The sequence below is a fragment of the Heteronotia binoei genome, chromosome 13 (assembly GCF_032191835.1).
Source record: "Heteronotia binoei isolate CCM8104 ecotype False Entrance Well chromosome 13, APGP_CSIRO_Hbin_v1, whole genome shotgun sequence".
In the NCBI taxonomy this organism is placed as follows: domain Eukaryota; kingdom Metazoa; phylum Chordata; class Lepidosauria; order Squamata; family Gekkonidae; genus Heteronotia; species Heteronotia binoei.
The window spans coordinates 50803722-50826470 of NC_083235.1; the positions used below are offsets into that span (position 1 = coordinate 50803722).

Here is a 22749-nt window from a genome sequence, read left to right on the forward strand (position 1 = left end):
GACTACCTTTACCTTTTTTTTTAACCTTTTTTTTTTTAGTTTGATAATGGTAGGGTAACTCTAGAATGTTCTCAATCTTATTTTCTGTGTGTATTAGATGTAGACCATTGTTTGGTTAACAGCCATCATTTGGTCCCAGGTAGAAAAATCTGAACACCTGGTGATGTAGAATTGTTGCTATCTGAGAATGTTCAGACCTAGGTTCTGGTCTGTATGAAGATAGCTGGGAACTCTGTGCAAGAACAGGATATAGCTGTCATATTTTTAAAAGGGCTTCTTTTAAAGCCAGTTTGGAGAGCCAGTTTGGTGTAGTGGTTAAGTGTGCGGACTCTTATCTGGGAGAACCGGGTTTGATTCCCCACTCCTCCACTTGCACCTGCTGAGATGGCCTTGGGTCAGCCATAGCTCTGGCAGAGGTTGTCCTTGAAAGGGCAGCTGCTGTGAGAGCCCTCTCCAGCCCTACCCACCTCACAGGGTGTCTGTTGTGGGGGAGGAAGGTAAAGGAGATTGTGAGCCGCTCTGAGACTCTTCGGAGTGGAGGGCGGGATATAAATCCAATATCTTCTTCTTCCATCCCTCCTCTGCCAATAGTCGGTTAGTGGGTTTGTGAGTTTCATAACAGCCCAAATTTGTTTTAGAATCTTAATTTTAAGAAAAGTAAAATGCCTGCATGTTCTCAAGTATTTAAATAGATTTGGGCCTATAGATCAGTATCTTTTTGCAAGTGACAATAATTTATTTATAGGTTCTACCTGTAAACCAGTTTAAATACTTGATACCATCTAGGCAATTTGAATTTTTAAAGTGAGGACTATGTGGAAGGGAAGGATGTATCAAAACTGGAATCACATGTAGGCGTGTTTGTTTCACACATCTCTTCATCAGTGCAGTCTGTACAAAATATGTATGGGGTGATCCTTGGAATGAGGCAAATCTTAAGAACTACTAACTGTGCTGCTTGGTAGTCATCAGTAGAAGGAGCTATATCACAACTCTGTCAGAGTAAATTCTTGTTTTATAATCCATGTAGGTATGGAATTGTCCTAGATGAAAATGAGTAATAGCCATAGAACTTGTAATGCTGAACAGACAAATGCAGCCAGAGGTAATCATCAGTCATGCTTTTCTGCTGGGGAATCTTCCAAACAGGCTAGCAAAGGATATCCTGTACTAGTCCAGGATGCTACCTAGCAAATCAGGAAAGCTGAGTTTGTGCGCTTCCACCCCAGTACAAATGTTTGCATCAGGGTAGATTATATGAGAGTTTTGCCATGCTGTCCCAAGACTTATGGCAGTAGCTGAGCTTGAGAAGAGCTTATTCTGGAATGTTTGCATAAAGATTATAAATGTGCTAATAGTTGTAATTTGAAAATCTTAAATGTGTAACTTTAGTTCAGATTGTATTCATATTTACATGGATTTTAAGTTTGATACACTGGGTTAGGGGAGGGAAAATGGCAAAATGCCATTTTTAAAATTCGTGTGTACTATTGTTTGTTGAGATGTTTCAAAAACATTTTGTGCTGAGGAGATAAGTTTCTTTTGAAGGAAGTAGCTGTTCTGGTCATCTGGTCAAATAAATTGATTCCCTACTCCTCCACTCTCACCTGCTGGAATGGCCTTGGGTTAGCCATAGCTCTGGCAGAGGTTGTCCTTGAAAGGGCAGCCGCTGTGAGAACCCTCTCAGCCCCACCCACCTCACAGGGTGTCTGTTGTGGGGGAAAAGATATAGGAGATTGTAAGCCACTCTGAGTTTCTGATTCAGAGAGAAGGGCAGGGTAGAAATCTGCAATTCTTCTTCTAAATGATCCATATTCATGATGCCAGCTTTCCTTTGTCAGGAATAGCTTGAGCTGATGTGTTCATTTTACATGGGGGGCATTTGAAAGTGTGACTCCCACCATTTGAACTGTTAAAGTTTATCCTGCACTGTAGAAGATAACCACTTGATTTTGCCAGCATGCTTTAGAGCAGGCTAGCAATCTTGGGATCTTTCTTGGTCCTGGTTCTCAAAGTGTCTCTGTACAAATGTAAACTGCAGAACTTTTTAATATACCGTAATTAGGTATTCTTAATATCTCATCTCCAAATAACCTAGTGTGAAGGCAAGCCCTGGCTCATCAAGCATTTGGGAGGAAGGCTTTTCATCAAATCATTTGGCTTTTCCCATCTTGATTTGCGCTTTGATTCTTGGAAGTCTGTTGTGGTTCCCTATAATGCTGTGAACTTTAGGATAAGGCAACATATTCATGTGTTTTCCACAAATCTCCCACTTACACTGGAACAATGAATAACTGTAGATGATCCTTGTAAGACTGCAGAAGCCAAAGATAACCATTTTTTTTATCAAATAGAGAAAGGTCCTTAAAAATCAAGCTTGGACATAAACTTTTATTTCTAAACAAATATGTTTTTCATTGCCTTCCGTTAGCAGTCCTGTCATCTTTCTCTGGACCACTGTGGGAGTAATATGTTGTGGCTTAATCTCTTAATGATTGATCCAGTGGCTGCATGAATCCTTCTTATATAATAGGGGTGGCCAAACTGCAGCTTGGGAGCCACATGTGGCTTTTACACATATTGTGTGGATCTCGAAGCGCCTACTGCCCTGTTGGTTTGCTTGGAGAATGCATTTAGAGTTGCTTTCTTTCCACCTCTCCCTCCTCCCTCATCTATTTGCTTTCTTTCCATCCTCCCTTCCTTCATCTTGCAGCTCTCAAACATCTGACGTTCATGTCTTGTGGCTCTCAAAAATATGACGTTTATTCTATCTGGCTCTTGTGTTAAGCAAGTTTGGCCACCCCTGTTATATAAGCACACTCAGTGTGCAGACTTTGCTTCTTCATTTGGCAGTTGCAGTGTATAGGGACTGCAGCCAACCACTGTAGGGAATGCCTTCGTTGGCATTTTCCTGTTTACTATGATGCTGGAAACCACCCAAAGGCACATAGTCAACCAATTTGAGAATCACAACCTAGGATGAAAGACATTTCTCAGTATCAATATGTGGGGTTTGAAGCTGGTATATCTATAAAATCACCTTTCCCGTTATTATCCTCAGTAACTTGGGCACCATGTGAACCTCTCCTGGAGCCTGTCAATTGTTTTTATAAAATAGACAGGATCTGTGGGGCGTTTGCCCAGCTGGACTTCTGATTGGCCATGGGGATCTGGTTAAGACATTGCCACCATAGCACAAGGATCTTCGCCCTATGACTGAAGATAAGCTGCCATGTATGCAAGAAAATATTAACTATATAATTGTTGGTTAAACAGAGCTTCTGCTTGAAATGTTGAATTACTAGAGTTATGCATGACCTCACTCCCTGAGATTTTGTGGTTGGATCCACCTACTGTGGCAGCCATTTTGTGGTTATGCCCACCATCCAGTGTCAGAATTCCAAAGGGGCCTGCAGGCTTAAAAATGTTGGATACACCTTCTCTGTATGTTCTTAATTGGGAGAAAAATCCCATTTCTTGAGCGCCTGTCTTCAGCCAGGGTCTATCACTCCTGTTAGTTTTAATATGGATGTTGCTAAGTTTCATATGTTCTCCTAAAGTTTGAGATAGGTGTGTATGCCAACGTACATTAAGCATACTTCCGCCTTATTCAAGCTTCCGTAGGTCTAATATTGCACTTCAGGGGCCTTAACAGATCATTACGTACACCAGCATGCAAACAGCATGGTTTGCAGTTACATACTACTGGGATTTTGGAGTCTCCTGCAGTACAGGCACAAAGAAAACTGGTAGTGGAGATGAAGGTACCAAAGTTGCAGCTCCCACTACACTCCCAGTAGCTCAGTTCATATCTTGTGACCTTCCAGAGACCTTGCCCATGCCAATCCAATTTTCCTGGATATATGAGAATAATCAACAAAGTTCGTGTCCCTGTTTCTGCTTGGGTTTCAAACGTGATCATCATGTTCTGTCAAATGCAGGTGGCTCTAAAGGCTCAAAGTTAGCTACAACTAGGTCTTCTCCATTGGTCTCTATGCATTTCTTCACAGTCTTCAGGATTATCTGTAACCTCCTATCCAGTGCCAGAAGATGTGGTTCTGTGAGCACAGGAGTGAGGCGGTCCTGAAGCAAAGATTCCCGCATAACATCACTGAGTCGGTAGTCTGGCAGAGCTAAGAGCTGCAGCCGTAATAATGTTGTCTTCTTTATTCTGGATGAGAAAAAGACACATGAATCAGCTAAAAATAACTGTCTTCCCGGCTTAGACCCTCAAAGGTGGAAGGATGCATAAAGAGTATATATTTATTTTATCACATTCACTTTGTTGGCCACCCTTCCCTGAAAGCAGAGCTCAGGGCAGCTTACATCAAGAATCAGATAACATACGAATAGAAATAAAAATAGTAAAATACATTAAAAGTAAGTTCCCCAAACAAATTATTACATCCTATATTCAAGATGGCAGTTGTTTCAGTATCTGCAAACCCGCTGCGTGGAGGGCATATGGGGAACAAAAAAGGGGGAAGATGGGAGTGTGAGAGTGCCAGACTGTTGTTGCCTGACAGAACATCTTGTAGGGCATGAATATTCTCTGACAGAGAGTTCAACCAGGTGGGGGCCAGGGCAGAAAAGGCCTTGGCCCTCATCAAGGACAACCAGATCTCTCACAGCCCAGGGACTACCAGAAGATTCTTATTGCTAGAGCGTAACACTCTTCCAGGGCCACGTTGAGAGATGCATTTCTGAAAATACATAGATTCCTGACTGCTGATGGCCCTAAAGGTATGTGACCAGTGCTTAATTTTTAATGATGGGAGTGCTGTGTCTCAAATTAAGTCCAAACCTCTGATCTGGGAAGCCCTCCTTATTCCAGGTGTCTGGGGGCTAGTTATTTATATGCAATAGTGGGAATACACATGAAGACAGTAGCATCCTGTATCCTTAAATAGCAAAAAAGTATTTGGAATGGGTGCAAGAATACTGTAAAGTCCATAACAGCAGTGTTTCATCAGGAGTCCCCCACTGAATTCAAAAGCTGATTTCTTCCAGGACAACCTTCAGTAGTGTGAAGGAAAGCATCTGAAAGAAACACATCTTCCCTTGATGATGACTACTACTGTGGACCTCCTCTGTTTCATACCCACCTATTCAAACTTTTTGACTGTGCTGTTCTGTGATAATAGCATGACACTCTGAACCTTTTTTAATGTGCTGTCTTTATTTCATGTGTTCCTGCAGCTGTGTCTTGGATTTGAGAACATGATATGGGAATGCTACTGCCATTTTGCGAATACATTGCCCATATGCTTAAGATAGCTGGTTGAAGATGTAGACATTAGGGTGGTGGGGTCCTGTCTACATCTTCTGTCACTTCTGTCTCCTGCTGCCATGCTGTCTGTAAGGAGGCCTCCAGGAACAGTATGAGGGGGCTGAAGTGTAGGGTGCTAAAGTGTGCAGATCTGCCTGCAGGCAGGAGGAACTGATGAAACACTCCTCAGAAAACATGGGTAGGGTTTGTTTGTAGTTGAATAATATAATGCAAAACTAATTCAGTAGTAGACCTGTACAGGACCGAGTAGACCTGAAGTAAGGCTGTTTTGGGGAAATTGTTCTCTGCAGACAGTTCTTGTGCCCATGGAAGTGCTAGTCTGGATCCAAGCCACTAACTAAAACTGCCAGGTAAGGATGGTGCTTAGTATCTACATGTTGCTTTAATGAATGCTAAATATCTCTGCCAGCACTATTATTTCAATATTCCCCACCGCCCCTATTAAGGACTGGTTAAAGGATGATAGTAATTAATATAAAATATATTGCAAACCCTGTTGAAACTTCATCCTTTTCAAAGCTTAATATTGACAGCTAAAATGCCCCACTGTTTCTGGAGAGAGGCAGGGGCTCAGACAAAGTGTGCCATATATCCCAAAGAAGCACCCCTGTCTGCTTCTGTTGCCGTCATTCAGCAGGAATTTTTTTTGTTTCATCTGGTGTGCCCTCAGTGATTCCTCTTTCCTGACAGCTTATGCATGCACATTTGCAGCTTGATGAGAAGCCTACTTTCCCCTTCCCCTGCAGACCTTTGTTAAGAACATAAGAGAAGCCATGTTGGATCAGGCCAATGGCCCATCCAGTCCAACACACAGTGACATATATATATATATATACACACACACACACATATATACACACAGTGGCTAATAGCCACTGATGGACCTCTGCTCCATATTTTTATCCAATCCCCTCTTGAAGCTGGCTATGCTTGTAGCCGCCACCACCTCCTGTGGCAGTGAATTCCACATGTTAATCACCCTTTGGGTGAAGAAGTACTTCCTTTTATCCGTTCTAACCTGACTGCTCAGCAATTTCATTGAATGCCCACGACTTCTTGTATTGTGAGAAAGGGAGAAAAGGACTTCTTTCTCTACTTTCTCCATCCCATGCATAATCCTGTAAACCTCTATCATGTCACCCCGCAGTCGACGTTTCTCCAAGTTATTGTGTTATTGTGCTTGGCTGCCAATCATGTAAATAGTGAGCACTTCAAACAGCTTGCAATTATGAATGAACACTATCTCATGTAATTATTCATGATGCTGCTGTGCAGATGCAAATCCCTACAAAGCTACCACCACAGCTTCTGCACAGCTGCAAAACTGTTTGACAGCTATTCAGGTCAAACAGTGGACAGGTGAAAGAGCAAACATTTGGCTCACAGATTATCATGGATGTTGGACATAGTATGCCTGCCTATTGGGTCTATTCAGTGTGAAGTAATGGCATTTCTAGTTACAATTAGCTTTTTAATTTTGAAAAGCAGCAGTGCAGGACATCGTGTTCCTAATCCATAACTACCCAATATCCACATATAAGCATTTTCTGGCTTCTAATTACTGTTCCCCCAGACTCATGGTTACCACCTACTTTCAAGTCTGCATTTGCAACCATAAGCTATGGAGACACTTTTTAAAAAGCTCTACATGCTCCATTTTGTGATGTACACATTTTGTGTGTACAAAATTTTCTGCTTTTATGATATAATGGAATGTACACACCCCTAGTCCAAGCGTCGTCATCTCTTGGAAACACTGCAAGTCCTTTATTTGGACTTTCTGGAGTGACGCTTTTAGAAGTGTGAGGTTTCAGCATGTGTTTTGTTCTGACTCTGACTACCAAGTATCATATACAAAACCAGGATGTAGCACAGTACATTTCAATCCACATGTTCTTAGAAATAACATCGTTCCCCTATTTGTTCAGGTGCTTGATTTCTCCAATAGGTATGCTGCAAAGCCCATCTTGACTGCATTTAATATACTGGAGAGGAAAGGATGGAAACAAAACTTTGTGGCTGAAAGAAGGTAATTATTTCAGGCTAGGTGTGAGCAAGAGACTGTTTAAATCACTCAGACTTGGAGTTCACTTAAAGGATTTATTGGCAACCCTCTAATTATAAACTAGAAGCTTAACAAGGTGTGAATAACAGTGTTTGAAGCTCACCCTGGAGGCTCACTGTAACTGTGGCCTGAGATGATGCTATTGACATCAAGTAGCTCAGAAACACAGAAGGGAGGGGAATATGATGGAATCAATTGGACATGGTAAAAAGAAGTAAAAGCCCAGAGAATGAATAACCCTTTAAATGGCCCGCTCTTGATTTATAGGAATGAGTAAAGGAGACTCTTGAAGGATTCAGGTAGTTTGTAACAAACTTTGCCCCTTCTGTATGCTTCCAGAGGAAAGAAATCTAACCAATGATATTCAGTTTTTTTCTTTCTTCTGGAAAAAGATTAAAACCTGAATGTTCTTGACAGGGGTCAATAGCAATGCCTCCATTCTCTTAAACCATGACAAATGGCAGGTTGGAAAGGCAATGAATGTGCATTCAAATCTTGAAGTCAGACATGCACCCGGAGCGTCATTCTGATCACTGAGAAGACCCACTGCAAGCTGCTATGGAAATTAATTTTTGATGGATTATTTTCCAGAAAGTCTCCAAGTATTTGAAAGTGATCTGAGTTCCACCTTCAAAGGTTCAAAGAGCCTTAGGCTTTCAGCACACCCGTTTCAGAAGTCTCCCTGCCCTCTCCCAAACTTAACTGAGTGCAGTATGAGGAGAGGAGGCTTCCTTGGGACTGCTTTTACAGGACTTTGGGCTTGTGAATCCCCCATGGGACACTGGGAACTATTGGGAATGTAGTTCCATGGTTTCTACACTCTCTGGATGTTGGTGCAAGGACAGACAGCAGCTCCAGGGTTTGAGATTCACGGATGCCCTTTCCACCACCCTCCCAACATGGATAAGCTTCGGTCTGGGTGATGATGTACATCTCTTCAGATCTGCAGCTGGTGGAAATTGATTTATTTTAGACTGAGCCTGGATTCTAGGGGTGGTGGTCTGAAGCGGGAAATGCAATCAAGGAAAGTGTGGTCTCCAAAAATCCAGCATCCAAACTTGCCATTTGTGACTGCTCTATCACTATTCATTCTGCAGCAGCCCCCTGCTGTGGCTTCTGATAGTTTTCAGTGCAGGTGGCTGCAATCAGACCTGTGTAGACTGTGTGATCCACATGACAGATGTGCTTTTGTGGCCAAAAATAACTCTGCTGTCACTTGCTTCTGCACACAAGTGCTTCCATCTGGATGTATCCTTGGTATTGTGATTGGCATCAGTTGCAACGAAGCCCATAGAAAACTTTTCGTTTGGTCAGGTAACCTGATGATGCCCAATAACTATGTGCACGGAAATGTTATTAAGGTCAGCTCATTTTGTCAGTTAAAATGTTCAGCTTATTTTGTGGGTAACTCTTTAGATTTCCATCAATTGGAATTAAATTCTCATTGAAGTGATCTTCACTCAAACTTTACAGAGATAGGAGAAAGCATTTTCACTTGACACACCGTTCAAATTCTCCCTTCCAGAGGGGAAAAAAAATTAACCAGCTAGGCTAGGATGGGGTGGGTGGAGCAAGGTTTGTCTCCCTTTGTTAGCATCTTTAGGTTTTATAAAATTAGCTAGGAATAAGGCTCGTGTGGAAAAAAATGCAACAGGCTGTAGAAGGAGACTCTGTGTGAGTATCCCCCCTTGCTGCTTTCCCACCAAGTGGAGGCCTTAACTCCTTCCCCCTTCAAGGAGAGCTGATCTCTGCCGTCTAGAGAGCAGTTGTAATTCTGAGTCATCTACAGCCGTCACCTGGAGATTAGCAACCAAAAAGAGTAATGTGGGAATTGGAGCAGGTTGAAAGCCAACAGGCATCCATGCCAAAACCAGCCTCAGTACTTCAGTACTTGAAGTATTTATACAAAGCTTTTTTACTAATAAACAACAGTATACTATATAAAGTACAATAGCCACACCCGAATACAAAGTTCATATTTGTATCAGACACTTAATACATTCAAAACTGTAACTCCGGGTTGTGGTGAAGTCAACCGTGGAAATAGAGTCCAGCGCTCCAATCTTCTTGTAGCCACTGTAAAGATCGAAAACAGCAAGGCACACGTCGCAACAGGGATGTGCATAATGCCCTGGTCAAGTCAAGTTAGCCTTTATTGGCATAAAATATATAGATGTATATATCAGAGCAAATTGGTTAAAAAAAAAAAGATAAAATGAAACGATTGCATACATATACATCTTCTACAAGCTGCATGAATGAGAAATCGAAATTCACTAGCACATTTTGTGATTACAGAAGCAATTGAATTAACACAATTGATATTAACATACCAAGCTCCAAACATTCTGCAGACAAACAATGGTAAAGAATAACAATACATCATGCACTTATAAGTATCAGGTGTGATACACTGTAACTCTTCTCTAATACCTAACGGGCTAAATAATGATTGGGACCTGTCGTGCTTTTTGTAATGTTTTCATCCTCTGTAAAATGTATAACTATTTTGTTTTTGTATGGTTTTAACACATGAAATGTGCTACTGTAGATACCTTGTCTATGACTTTAAGAAGAGTTACAGTGCATCACACCTGATACTTATAAGTGCATGATGTATTGTTACTCTTTACCGTTGTTTGTCTGCAGAATGTTTGGAGCTTGGGTCTCCCATATGAATTCTTTGAATATTTTTGAAGGTATGTTAATATCAATTGTTTTAATTCAGTTGCTTCTGTAATCACAAAATGTGCTAGTGAATTTCAATTTCTCATTCACACAGCTTGTAGAAGCCCCGTGTGAAACAGGGCATTACGCGCATTCCTGTTGCGACGTGTGCCTTGCTGTTTTCGATCTTTACACTGGCTACAAGAAGATTGGAGCGTTGGACTCTATTTCCACGGTTCACTTCACCACAACGTGGAGTTCCAGTTTTGAATGTATTAAGTGTCTCATACAAATATGGATTTTATATTCGGGTGTGGCTATTGTATGCACTTTATATAGTATACTGTTATTTATTAGTAAAAAAGCTTTGTATAAATACTTCAGGTACTGAAGTACTGAGGCTGGTTTTGGCGTGGATGCCTGTTGGCTTTCAACCTGCTCACCTGGAGACTGGCAGGAGTGGTTCCCCAGGAGGAAATGTCTGAGATCCTACCCCTCCTCAAACCTCACACTCTCCAGGCCCCACTCCTTAAATCTCCAGGAATTTCCTAACCTGGAGTTGATAACCCTTCCCTTTATCTGCCCCTCTGATTTCAGCTTCCCATTGCCTTCCCTCTCCCTGCAGCCTCTGCATAGAAAAAGGACAGTCTTTCTCCACAGTGGGGGGTGATCAAAGCAGCTTACATCAGTCTTCTCCCCCCCCTTGATCTGAACAACAACCCTGTGAGGCATGTTAGACTGGAAGTCTGTGACTGGTCCTAAATCACCCAGTCAGCTCCCACAGCAAGAAGCTGTGTTTGGGAGAGACTTCCAGAAAGTGGCGCAGTGACACAGTGCACAGACCTGAGACTCCTCAGCGAGTGCATTGACTACTAGCCTTAGAGGGGACTCCCTGTCAAGGTTGCCCCCTAAATAGAATCGGTAAGGCTCTCTGAAGCTAAGGGAGTTGGTTGAACAAAGGAGGGGAAGTGGAGGTCCCCCTTTCCTAACTTTTAATCTGATCCGTGCCGATGCTAGTAAGCGCTTTCACGACTCAACTGGGTCTCCGGAGCTTGGAGGATAGAGAACATAAGAATTTCATCTAACAAGACTAGTCCCAATAGGGGAAATGGATGGATTTAGTACTACTGGATAAAATAGCAGGAAACATACCATTCATGTAAATAGCACTGAAGAGAGGGCTGAGGTTGAAGCAGAGTTGAGCTGGAGAGTTGGAGAAACGTTGTGGTAGTGCACGAGGCAGCTCGGTGAAGGCGACGTGGAAGGAGCGAGGTGGGCAGAGACAGCGGGACGGAGAGTGGTGTATGAAGAAGGGATGAATAGAATATGGTGAGTGGAATGTGAAGGAGGAAGTGTAGAGTGAAGAGAAGAGCTGGTTGGTGTGGACAGAGTGGGGTTGCAGGATTTGGCAAGAAGAAGGATTTGAGAAGGAGAGACGTTGTGGCTGTGTTGGAGGCGGCTTTGGTGATAGTGGTAGTGGAGTAATGGTGGTGGCGTGAGACGCAGTGACCCGGGCGGAGGTGCCTTTGGTGATAGTGGCAGAGGGACAGTGGTGGTGGTGTGGAAGGAACAAAGTGGGACAGAGTCGGAAGGATGGCGAGACAGAGTAGTGGCGTGTGGAGCGGAACATGGAGGTGGTGAGTGAAATGTTGAGGAGGAGGCGAGGAGAGAAGTGAAGAGAAAGTCGCCATTTTTGTGAAACAAAAGGGGGAAGAGGCGGTTCTTAGCTGTCTCTTCGCTGAAGAAAGGGTGTGCAGCTTCTTGTTTGTAGCGGATAGGAGTGGACTGGGGGGACCGTTGGAGCGTAAATTAGTTGACTTGGGCTGTTGACTGGACCAAGAAGGGGTGGCATGAAATCCATTAACTGAACTTATTCATTGGTGGTGAGTTATATGGATGGTGCCGCGGGGGTTTGTGGGAAGAAGCAGGAAGAAGGAAGTAGAAAGGACAAACTTTCTTGGGGATGCTCTAGAATCTAAACTTGCTGCCTGGGAGGCGGAAGTAGAAACAGGAACACTCAATCTTAAGTGTTATTAAAGGTGGTAAAATGTTTTGAAATCAATTAATTTAAACTATACTGTGTTAAATGAATTAAGCATAGTCTGCATCAATGATTTAATAGTAACAATAGATACTGGTTAATGATTTATCAGAGAAAAATAGATATTGATTCTGGACAGTGATTGATGTAATTAATTGTGGGGTATAATTTGGGAAATTGATTAGAGGGTACCCGTGAATGAATTGAAAGTAAATAGAAGGTATAATTTGAATAGATTTGATTTTGACTGATTAGAGTGGGTAAAGTGGGTATGTGTTTATAGAAGTGATACAAATATTTAAGCTTTATAGATTTGTGGTGATTTTAGAGTGAGTGTATTAAAGTGTACTGTACAGCGTACAGTATATAGAGCAATTATATATTAAGACCCAGACAGAGAAGGTTAAGCAAAATGGGGGAAAAAACCCTAGACCCTAAGATTAAAAAAGTTGGTCAAGGAGCCTCGCCTGGGATACCTAAGTCAGTAGCCACAGCAATAAACCAAGATGCTATTGAAAAACTACAGAATATGATGATGGCAGGCTTAAAAAACCCCAGGATACATTAGAGGGCATCAAGGTGGAGCTTAAAGAGGAACTAAGGAAAACTAATGAAAACATGAGTGTCAAAAGCAATTATTGATTAACACTCAACAAAACCTATAAAGTATTAGCAAAAATGGAAGAATTGGAGGGAAAAATGAAATCGATGTCTGACATGCTGCAAGGCTGGGAAGATAAATGTAAAGAGATTGATGACAGAACAGTTAAATTGGAAATGGAGAAAGCAGCCTACATTTTAAGATTTCAGAATGTCCCAGAGGAAAAGGGAGAAGATATACAAAAGAAAATAAATGAATTCTTAGCCTCAAGTGTAGAGGCGGTATTAAAGGACATTAAACATGAGATCGACTGGACCAGAAGTGTTGCTTCATCCTATACTAGGAAATTTAATCTGTCGAGGGAAATCCACATTAAATTTACAAAAGTTTCAACTTGTGAAGCCATTTTGAAAGCAATAAGAGGAGTGGACTTAGTTTGGAAGGAAAGCAAAATTAAAATTTTGAAAGAAGTACCCTGGAACATGAGGCAGAGAAGAAACAAATACAAGAAATTAACAACTTGGTTGATTGAAAATGATATTCAGTTTAGACGGCAAACACCGGAAGGCGTCCTTTTTACTTTTCAAGACAAAAGGTTCAATTTGAATTCAACATATAAGGCGCAAGAATTTTTGAATCATCACATAGAGGAAGACAGACAATCCTCGAACTCAGAAGAAGAAGGGCGTGAATATGAAGAAGAAGAGGGCAGTCAGAAACATGATAGGGGGCAACAAAATAAAAAAAGAGAGATAAGATCAAAATGAGATCCCAAACTCAAAAAGCTAAAGAAAGGATACCAGATAGTAATAACCAGGAGGAATAATGGACAGAGATGGACTAAAAATAGTGTCGGTTAATATGAATGGCTTGAATGGACCTCAGAAAAGGAAAAAGACTTTCTTGCAACTGAAAAAATTACAAGCTGATGTTATATGTCTGCAAGAGACACATATTACACAGAAGGATGTAAAACATCTACAACATAAAAAGCTAGGTAAATTGTACTCGGCGTCAGACCAAGTAAAAAAGAGGGGAGTCGCAACTTACATAAAGGGAAAGATTGAGTCCCAGCTGTTGTATGCAGCAGAAGACAGTAGAATGCTTCTGGTTGAAATCACACATAATGGAAAAATATCGCTTTTAGCTAATATCTACGCTCCAAATGAAAAACAAGAGAGTGTTTTTAAAATGATACATCAGATTGCTTTTATGGACTATCAAGAATTATGTATCATAGATGATTTCAATGCAGTATTTGACTCGGAATTAGATCAGAAACTGGGGGAAAAGACAAAGAAAGAAAAATGTTGAAACCAACTTCCTAAAACCTTTTTTAAATTGGTAGAAGAACTAAGACTAATAGATGCTTGGAGAACACGAAATATTAAATCTCAGGACTTCACCTTTTATTTCCAAGCTCATGACTCGTGGTCAAGGACTGACATGTGCTGGATTTCATCTACTATGTCTCTTAATCTTGAAGACGCAACAATCTTACCTCACTCCTTTGCAGATCATAGTCCAATACAGGTTACTGACAAGCTATAGAAACAGACCCCGATGGACTTTAAATCATCAATTTTTGAAGGGAGGTCTTTCTGAGAGAAGCCAAAGATTAAATTAAAATGTTTTTTGAGAAAAATCTGAAGAAAGATACTTCAATTCAAATAATTTGGGATGCGTTTAAAGCCTTTTTCAGGGAAATTTTGATACGGTACTCCTCCAGGAGAAACAGAGAAAGAACACAAGCCTATAAGCAGTTGATAGAAAATTTAGGAACTCAAGAAAAGAAATGGAAGACCAACAGCAATGAGGAAATCAGAATTAAAATTCAAAATCTCCAACATCAGATGAATCTGTTATTAAGTGAAGAATTAGAGAAAAAATTAAGATGGGCCAAGCAAAACTTTTTTGAAAATGCCAATAAAACTGGTAGATGGTTGGCTTATAGTTTAATAAAAGAAAGAGAAAGGATGATAGTGTTTTAAGAATGGAAATCTGGTTGAAACCCAGGAAAGGGAACAAATGGAACAAATAGAAAATTCTACCAAGAATTATGTGCGGAACAAGAAATTTTGGAGAAAAAACAAGAAGAATACATTGAGAGAACCAAGGTGAAGAAAATCCCTCCAAAATCAAAAGAGATTTTAGATACAAAGCTATTTGTTAATACGATAGGAACACAGAAAAATAATAAGGCTCCAGGCTTGGATGGTCTACCAGCGGAATTTTATAAAACTTTCTCAGAAGAACTCTTGCTCCCATATAAAAAAAGTGATAGAAGGCATAGAAAATACAGCTGAAGTCCCGGATTCATGGAATGAGGCCATGATATCTTTGATCCATAAAGAGGGATCTGACCCTACGGATATAAGAAATTATAGACCAATACACTTTTGAATACTGATTATAAAATTTTTGCCGCCATTCTAGCACAAAAGCTTAAAGTATTGTTAAAGGTAATAGAGGGTTTTTACCAAAGAGACAAATGAGGCAGAATGTAAGAAATATTTTAAACATCTTGGAATATTATCACGATCACCCAGATAAACAAGTTGCTTGTGTTTTTCTTGACGCAGAAAAAGCTTTTGATAACGTTAACTGGAGCTTTATGTTAAAATGTTTGGATAAGATTGAGTCTGGGTCATATTTTAAATGCATGGTTCAAGCCATCTACATGAAACAAATAGCAAGAGTACACATCAATGGAACATTGATGAAGCCAATAAATTTTCAACAAGGTACTAGACAAGGGTGCCCCTTGTCTCCATTGTTGTTTGTGTTATAACTGGAATATTTGATTCAATCCATACGTGAAGACTCCGAGATTAAGGGACTAAAAATATAAGGGGGACATTATAAAGTACAGGCTTTTGCAGATGTGTGGTGTTTATTTTGGACAATCTGAATTCTTCAATTGAAACACTTAAAAGAAAATTGATTCAATATGGTCAAGTCGCTGGTCTGAAAATTAACTAAGAAAACTATGTTTTTGGCAAAGAATATGACAAAAGAACAAATTAAAGAACTGGAAAACAAATCAGGCTTTGGATATGAGAAAAAGTTGAAATATTTAGGTATTTATATTACGGCAGGAATTAGAAAATTGAAAACTGATAATTATGATAAACTCTTAAATGAGATTAAAAAGGATTTCGAGAGATGGAGAGATATACTTTTATCACTTTTAGGAAGAATTGTGACTATTAAAATGAATGTTCTCCCAAGATCCTTGTTTCAAATGATTCCCATAGTCCTTCCAGAAACCTTTTTTCGGCAGCTAAATACTTTAGTCTGTAAATTTATTTGGCAGAACAAGAAACCTAGAATCAAATTGAAAGTTCTACAGGACGCCAAGCAGAGAGGGGGTCTCGGCCTCCCAGACTGGCAGTTGTACCACAGAGCCTGTACATTGGAATGGCTTAAAGACTGGGTCACACTACCAAATAAAAAGACATTGGTTATAGAAGGTGCGGACCTCCAGTGAAGATGACATTTTTATATGTGGTACCAACCCCCCTCAAAAAATTGTTTACCAGACATGAAATTAGGAAACACTATATAAAGCCTGGCAATGGATAAAACCACAATTCTTTAACAAGGTGCTGAGGTGGTTGCCCCCACTAGAAGCTTTGGTACACCTTAACCTGCTGAACTGAGATGAAATTCTTACTTATCACACATTACTGTATAACCACGGGAATTTGAAGATGCACTTGCAGTTGGATTGATGGACTAAGACACAAATTCAGTCAAGGTTTGTGCAGGACAAGATTTTGGGATTTGAAAGAAAAATGAATGATTTAGATCAAATATGGACTGGTATGGAAGAGAAATTGATTGCAAAAATATACAGTTTACTCCTAGGGATAAGAATGCAAGAAGAAATTGTTAAAGAAAGAATGGTTAAATGGATGCAGAATATAGGCCATGAGATTGTATTAGCAGACTGGGAGAAGCTATGGAAGACGAACATAAAAATGACCAGATCCTCTCAAAGAAAATATATACAAGATGATTTATAGATGGTACATTACCCCTGAGAAGCTTTCTAAGATATACCGGAACATCCTGAACAGATGTTGGAAGTGTCAGAATACAATTGGTTTGTTTTATCATATGTGGTGGCAATGTGAAAAGGCAAGAAGCTATTGGACCTCAAGTACACATCTGGTTACAAAAAATACTTAAAATAAATATAAAACATTTACCTGAATTTTATCTCTTGAGTATATGCCAAACCCCTATTTCTAAGGTACAAGCTAAATTCTTGGTTCATGCAACTACAGCTGCGAGAATTGTATATGCAAGGTATTGGAAGACACCACAAATACCTAAGAAAGAATTAGTGCAGAAACTGCTGGAAATAGCTGAAATGGACTTTCTCTCTACAAAATTGGCGGAAGTAAAGTTAAACCAGTGTAAAGAAGTATGGCAGCCCGCATATGATTGGTTGAATATGTAGGAATAGTCATTACAAGGGAGAGGGGTGATGAAGAAGAAGGATTGATGAAATTGATAGATGAATATAGTATTAGAATCAGATCAAAGTTCCCTTCCTCCAAATTGTTTGTTTACTTGTTTATTTGTACTTTTCATTTATTGTCCTTGTTTTTGTTTTAGTGTTTGTGTTTGCACAATTGTTATTGTTATTGTGTTGATGTTGTTGTTTTCTTTCTTTTCATGTTGTATATTATTTATAAAATAAAAAATATTATTACCCAGTAAGAAGCTGTGTTTGGCAGACCCTGCTCTGAAGCCCTGACTCCTATGCCCTCCTCCAACTCCACCACAAAATCTCCAGGACTTTCCAACCAACTTGGAACTGGCAGATGTAATCAGGACTGGTCCCAATGAGTTCTGCCTCAGAGGCCTTTAGCGATATCTTTCAGACCAACAGTCTCTCTCTGATAACGTTGTTGGTCATAAACACAGGACTTCAATCTCTCTGTCTCATTTTCCCTCTGTATCTCTCTCTCTGGTCTGTTGCCACAGGATGCCATTTTTCCCTTTTTCAGAGAAGGATAGGGAGTCCTCAGCCAATCAAGGGAAGCCTTTCTATGGCTGTTTCCCTCCTCCCTCAGCCAATTGGGGGAAGGGTTTCTTTCTCTCCTATGTCAATCAATGTATCAGGTGGCTCAGCCAATGGGAGGTTTAGAGAGAGCCAATAACTGCCAGAACTAAGGTTGGTTGCCTTTTACTGACAGAATCAGCTTTGCTGGCTAGCAACAGCCACTCAGACGGGAGAGAGAAGCGGACTCAACCAATGGCATGCAAGAACTCTTGATTGATAGTTTGACGGACCAAAGGTTGATGCACCACAGTCCCAACCAATCAGGTTGCTCAGTTTTGCCAAGGTGAAGGGTGTTTTATTATATTATAGAAGATAATTAAACATTGACCCTTCCTGCTTTAGCTGCAGATTCAGGCATCACAGATAGACACACAGACATGGACTGCTTTTAGACAGGTCCTATCACATAGAAGGATCTGATCTTTCTCTTGCCTGACCTTGTAGTTTTACTGTTGGGAAGGCAGAAGCTAGGCCTTCACTCTGCAAGGCTAAGTTGTCTATGAGCTACCAGTGTGATTCGTCAGACTATATGATGTGGTGTGAAAATGAGCTAAGTGTTCTGCCAGGCACCTATCTGCCAATCACCCACTGCCATCACTGCCCTTTTCCTCCTCCCCACAACAGAGAAATGGAAACTGTCTGCACCCACAGTATCTCAACTGCTGTGCTGCTACCAGAAGACTGGCCAGATCAGGCCTAGTCTATTTGGATCGAAAAGTCAAAGGAATGGCTTTTGATCAGTTGCATTCCAAGTGCACATCACTAATGCTTCCTAGCTGTAGTGCAAGATCAGTAACAACTGGATCTACAAATGGGTTTGGAGATTTGACTTTGACCAAGATATGCAAGGGCACTCTTACATCTTTCCTGTCTTTTATTATGATCATGATCCTCCATGAGAAATCTCATACCAGACAGTAGCTAATGAAATAGATTGATTGAATCCAGTTTGGGAATGCCTACATAGAGCCTCAAAGCAATGGCAGCCAGGCTGTTGGATGAGCCCTATATGGCTGTCTGGTAGTTCATGGAAGTACAGAGACTTTCAAGGAGTCATTGATGCCCAGGGCTTTTTTTGTAGCAGGAACTCCTTTGGCATGTTGGGCCACATACCCCTAATGTAGCCAATCCTCCTGAACTAAGAGCCCTGTAAGCTCTTAGAGGATTGGCTACATCAGGGATGTGTGGCCTAATATACAAAGGAGCCCCTGCTACAAAATAGCCCTGTTGATGCCTATGTGCTATGGACTGGGCTAGTGTCCACGACTGTAGGACCAGAGAGGTAACAACCTTCTTGTATTACTGTACTGGCCTGTGTTGTCTGGGTGACCTTTTAGTGCCTTGATATCTGGAAAGCAGTAATATTTTGATAGCATCTGTTGTGTTGAGCCTTTAATGGCAAACTGGGATCTGATTAGTGGGGACTGTTCAGTGGCACCACCACGGTGAGCAGCTGTAGCCTCAATGGCATCACAAGGTGCCTGCTTGTTCTGTAGTCCCTGGACTGCTTTCCATACCCATAAGTTGCAGGTTTTGTATCTTAAATTTTCAGGCAATCATTGGGCAAGAGGTAGATAATAGTTCTCAGGTCCAGTTTTGGACACATCACACTAATCTTTGCAGGGTGTAGTTTCTGACTTGTACTTGCATGGGTGATTCATCCCCTCATCATCAGTGAATCTGATGCTCTCTGGCTTGTTATTGTTCACAGACCAATAATTTAATCGTCCAGTTAATGTAATGAGAATGAGGGGTGACCTACAAGTTATGTTTTCCTTGTGTCCTCATGGCAATAATCTGCAGCTTCCTTGTGTCCTCCCTGATCCCTGCAATTAGATGTGCAGTTCTGTGATGGGAACGTAATTGTCAAGCACATGGGCTGATTTGGATCAGGACTGCAACCTGATTGAGAGAGTGCTTAAACCTCTTATCCCACATCATTTTCTTGAACTGAATGGCCCCAGGAGCCACTACTTGTCCTTTTGTAGAAACTTAAGCTACTCATCAATATATATGGTTTCCCCAGTAGGCAAATAGTAATGTCCCTTCTGGGCCATTTGAGGGTTAAGCCCATGCACCATATTTCTGACCCAAATTGGCCTGCGCATGCCTGATAACTAAGTTCCCATCATAGTCCTTTCAACACACATCTTATTACACAGAGCTGGGAAGAGTGTGAAGGAAATGTAATGTGTTGATGGCCCTCAGAACAACATGTACTTACAGGCAGCACTGTATGAGCGGAGCCAGTATGGAGATTTCATCATGGGAGTGTTTCCCAAATCTATAATAACAAGAAACAATTGTAAACACAAATGGAAAGGTATACCAATGGTATACCAACAAATTCAGAAAAAGTGTTTCAGAAGTTATCACAGGTCAATTGAATCAGTGTTTCAGAGATCATCAGAGGTCAATGGAATCAGTGACTTAACCATGTATGGTTTGACTAATTAGATGGTACCTGAGAATATAAATAAATAAAAGAAATATAAACTTGAGTGGGACAGGACTCCCCTCCTTGACACAAGGAGGATCGATCTACTCCCCTTCATCCATACTTGCTCCCCAGTCAAATTACAGATCTTACAGTACCACAAACAAAGAAGGATTGGGTTGGAATTGCTTGTAAATCAGTAGCTTCATGAGGACCCCTCCCCTAGTCACTGAGCAACCGACAGGGTGGTGGTGTGTTAGGTATGGCTGAATCATATCAGGGAAATATTACACATCACACCACTTATCTTGTCTCTATCAATACCAGTCCCTGATGAGAGAAAGAAATCCCTCAAAACTTGTTCTGTGAGCATGTGTTACATTTTTTTAAATCTCAATGAACTGCAATCGAGAAATTTTAGTAGAAAGTATAAGAAAATGTCAAGAGATTTTTGTCATAGTACTTACATTCTATGGAGGACCTATAATTGAGGATTTCTCACTATGTGTTCAGTTATCAAAGAATCCTGGGAATTGTAGTGTAGTGAATATGCACAGAATTCCCATTAGAGATCTCAATTCCCTCCACCACACAATTACAGCTCCCAGAATTCCCTGGTAAAAAAAACCTATAGGTTTCAATTAGGGATGGGCATGAGCCAAAAAACAAACTATGGTTCAAGCACGAACCAAGCTGGTTCATGGTTCATTTTGAACAGGTTTGTTTAGGGCTGATTTCACACTAACCTTGCTACATGCCAGGCTTGTTTCTCTCTGGAGCAAGCTAGCAATTTTGCACCAGCTGCTCCATGCCCCCATTTTAAGCTGCGGTGCAGCAAATTGTGGGTTGCCCAGGCACAAAATGGCGGCACAGAGCAGCTGGTGTGAAATCGCTAGCTTGCTCCGGAGAGACACGGAGCAAGGTTAGTGAGGAATCAGGTTAGGTCTGCCATACCCAAACTGGAAAATGAACTGCTTTTTTTCCTTGGTGGTTTGTTTTTGTAGTTCATTTTTTCAAGATAGCCTGGCACCAATTCAATCAATTCCTAGACAACGGTGGGGGTGGACTTCTGGGAGCCCTAGAAACACCTATAGCAGTTATCCATAGCTTGACTGGCAGCTCATCATGGAGCTTCCATTCTGCTCTATGAGAGCAGACATCCTGACTCAGCTGTTTTCATTTTGCAGCACAAAGAAGAGTTAGTTGTGAGAGCTGAAACTGTGCTTTCTGTGGGGCACCCGTTTTGGGGGCCTATAACTTGGACACTCCAAATCCAATCTTCACCAAACTTGGAAGGTGGATGAAGGAGAGCCTGCTAAAGACTTCCACTGAGTTTGGCTTCTTTAGCTTGTGAGGGGGCTGTTCTATACCTCCTGAACCAACATGAACCACCAGTTCAACCAATCAAACCACAAACCAACACAAGCCACCATTTTCCTGGTTCATGCCCATCTCCAGATTCAGTCCTTTTCCTTGTGATGCCTGCCTACAATACATTGATTTTAGTAGAAGTTTTAGCCCAAGTCAACATCTCTCTCTCTCTTAGTCCTAAATCTGTTTCTGCTCACCTGATAGCAAATGGCATATTTATGTGATTCAGGGAAGACCATGCCTTCAAAACTCCCTAATTCTTGCCATCAATTCCCAGGGTCTAAAGGTAGTTCAACAATTGCTTTACCCTCTTGCGTTGTCTAGGTGAAGCAAAAAGCCATCATCCCCAAACTTTGTGAACATCTCATAATGATGACGGTCCATGTTGCCTTTCAAAAGAGAAAATGAAATTCAGTAGTTGTGCCTGAGAATGAATCCAACCAACCTCACTTGGGGTTTTTCTCATGAGGCATGCAGTATTCAAGGGATATCAATACCAGTTTTTGATCTCATAGATCAAGACACATACAAATAGTGGGGTAATATTTTTTTTTATTTGGACCCACTAACTGATCAAAATGCTTTACTGCAAGTATTTAAGTTTCATGGGATTCTTCCCATAGGCTGGATGTTCAGAGCTTCACGATTGGTTTAGTGTGTGTTAATGGGTATTTACCATACCTGCATGGTGTAGTGGTTAGAGTTTTAGATGGATTTAGGTTCAAATCCACGTTCACTCACATGAACACACATGCCTTATCCTGACTCAGAGCACTGGTCTATTAAAGTCAGAAGAAGATGAAGATATTGGATTTATATCCCGGCCTCCACTCCGAAGAGTCTCAGAGCAGCTCACAATCTCATTTACCTTCCTCCCACACATCAGACACCCTGTGAGGTGGGTGGGGCTGGAGAGGGCTATAACAGCAGCTGCCCTTTCAAGGACAACCTCTGCCAGAGCTATGGCTGACCCAAGGCCATGCCAGCAGGTGCAAGTGGAGGAGTGGGGAATCAAACCCGGTTCTCCCAGATAAGAGTCAGCACACTTAACCACTACACCAAACTGGCTCTCAGTTTTGTCTGACTGGCAGCAGCTCTCCAGGGTCTCAGGCTGAGGTCCTTCCCATCACTTAGGACCAGATCTACATGTTTTTTGAGGGGGGGGGATTAAAAAATGATGCCCCCTTTTGGGCCATTCTA

At 41.1% G+C, this 22749-nt stretch overlaps 1 protein-coding gene across 1 annotated transcript in view; it reads right to left on the minus strand.

Moving 5' to 3' along the window:
• Positions 1 to 3493: 3493 nt before the first annotated feature.
• FAM20A (FAM20A golgi associated secretory pathway pseudokinase) overlaps positions 3494 to 22749 on the minus strand; it is an 84467-nt gene continuing 65211 nt past the window's right edge. Inside the window, exons 9-11 of the mRNA XM_060251972.1 lie at positions 21857 to 21938; positions 19966 to 20025; positions 3494 to 4171 (exon numbers count right to left, since the gene is read on the minus strand). Of these exons, the coding sequence (XP_060107955.1) occupies positions 3922 to 4171; positions 19966 to 20025; positions 21857 to 21938 (392 nt within the window). The 3' untranslated portion in view covers positions 3494 to 3921. The remainder of the gene's footprint in view (positions 4172 to 19965; positions 20026 to 21856; positions 21939 to 22749) is intronic.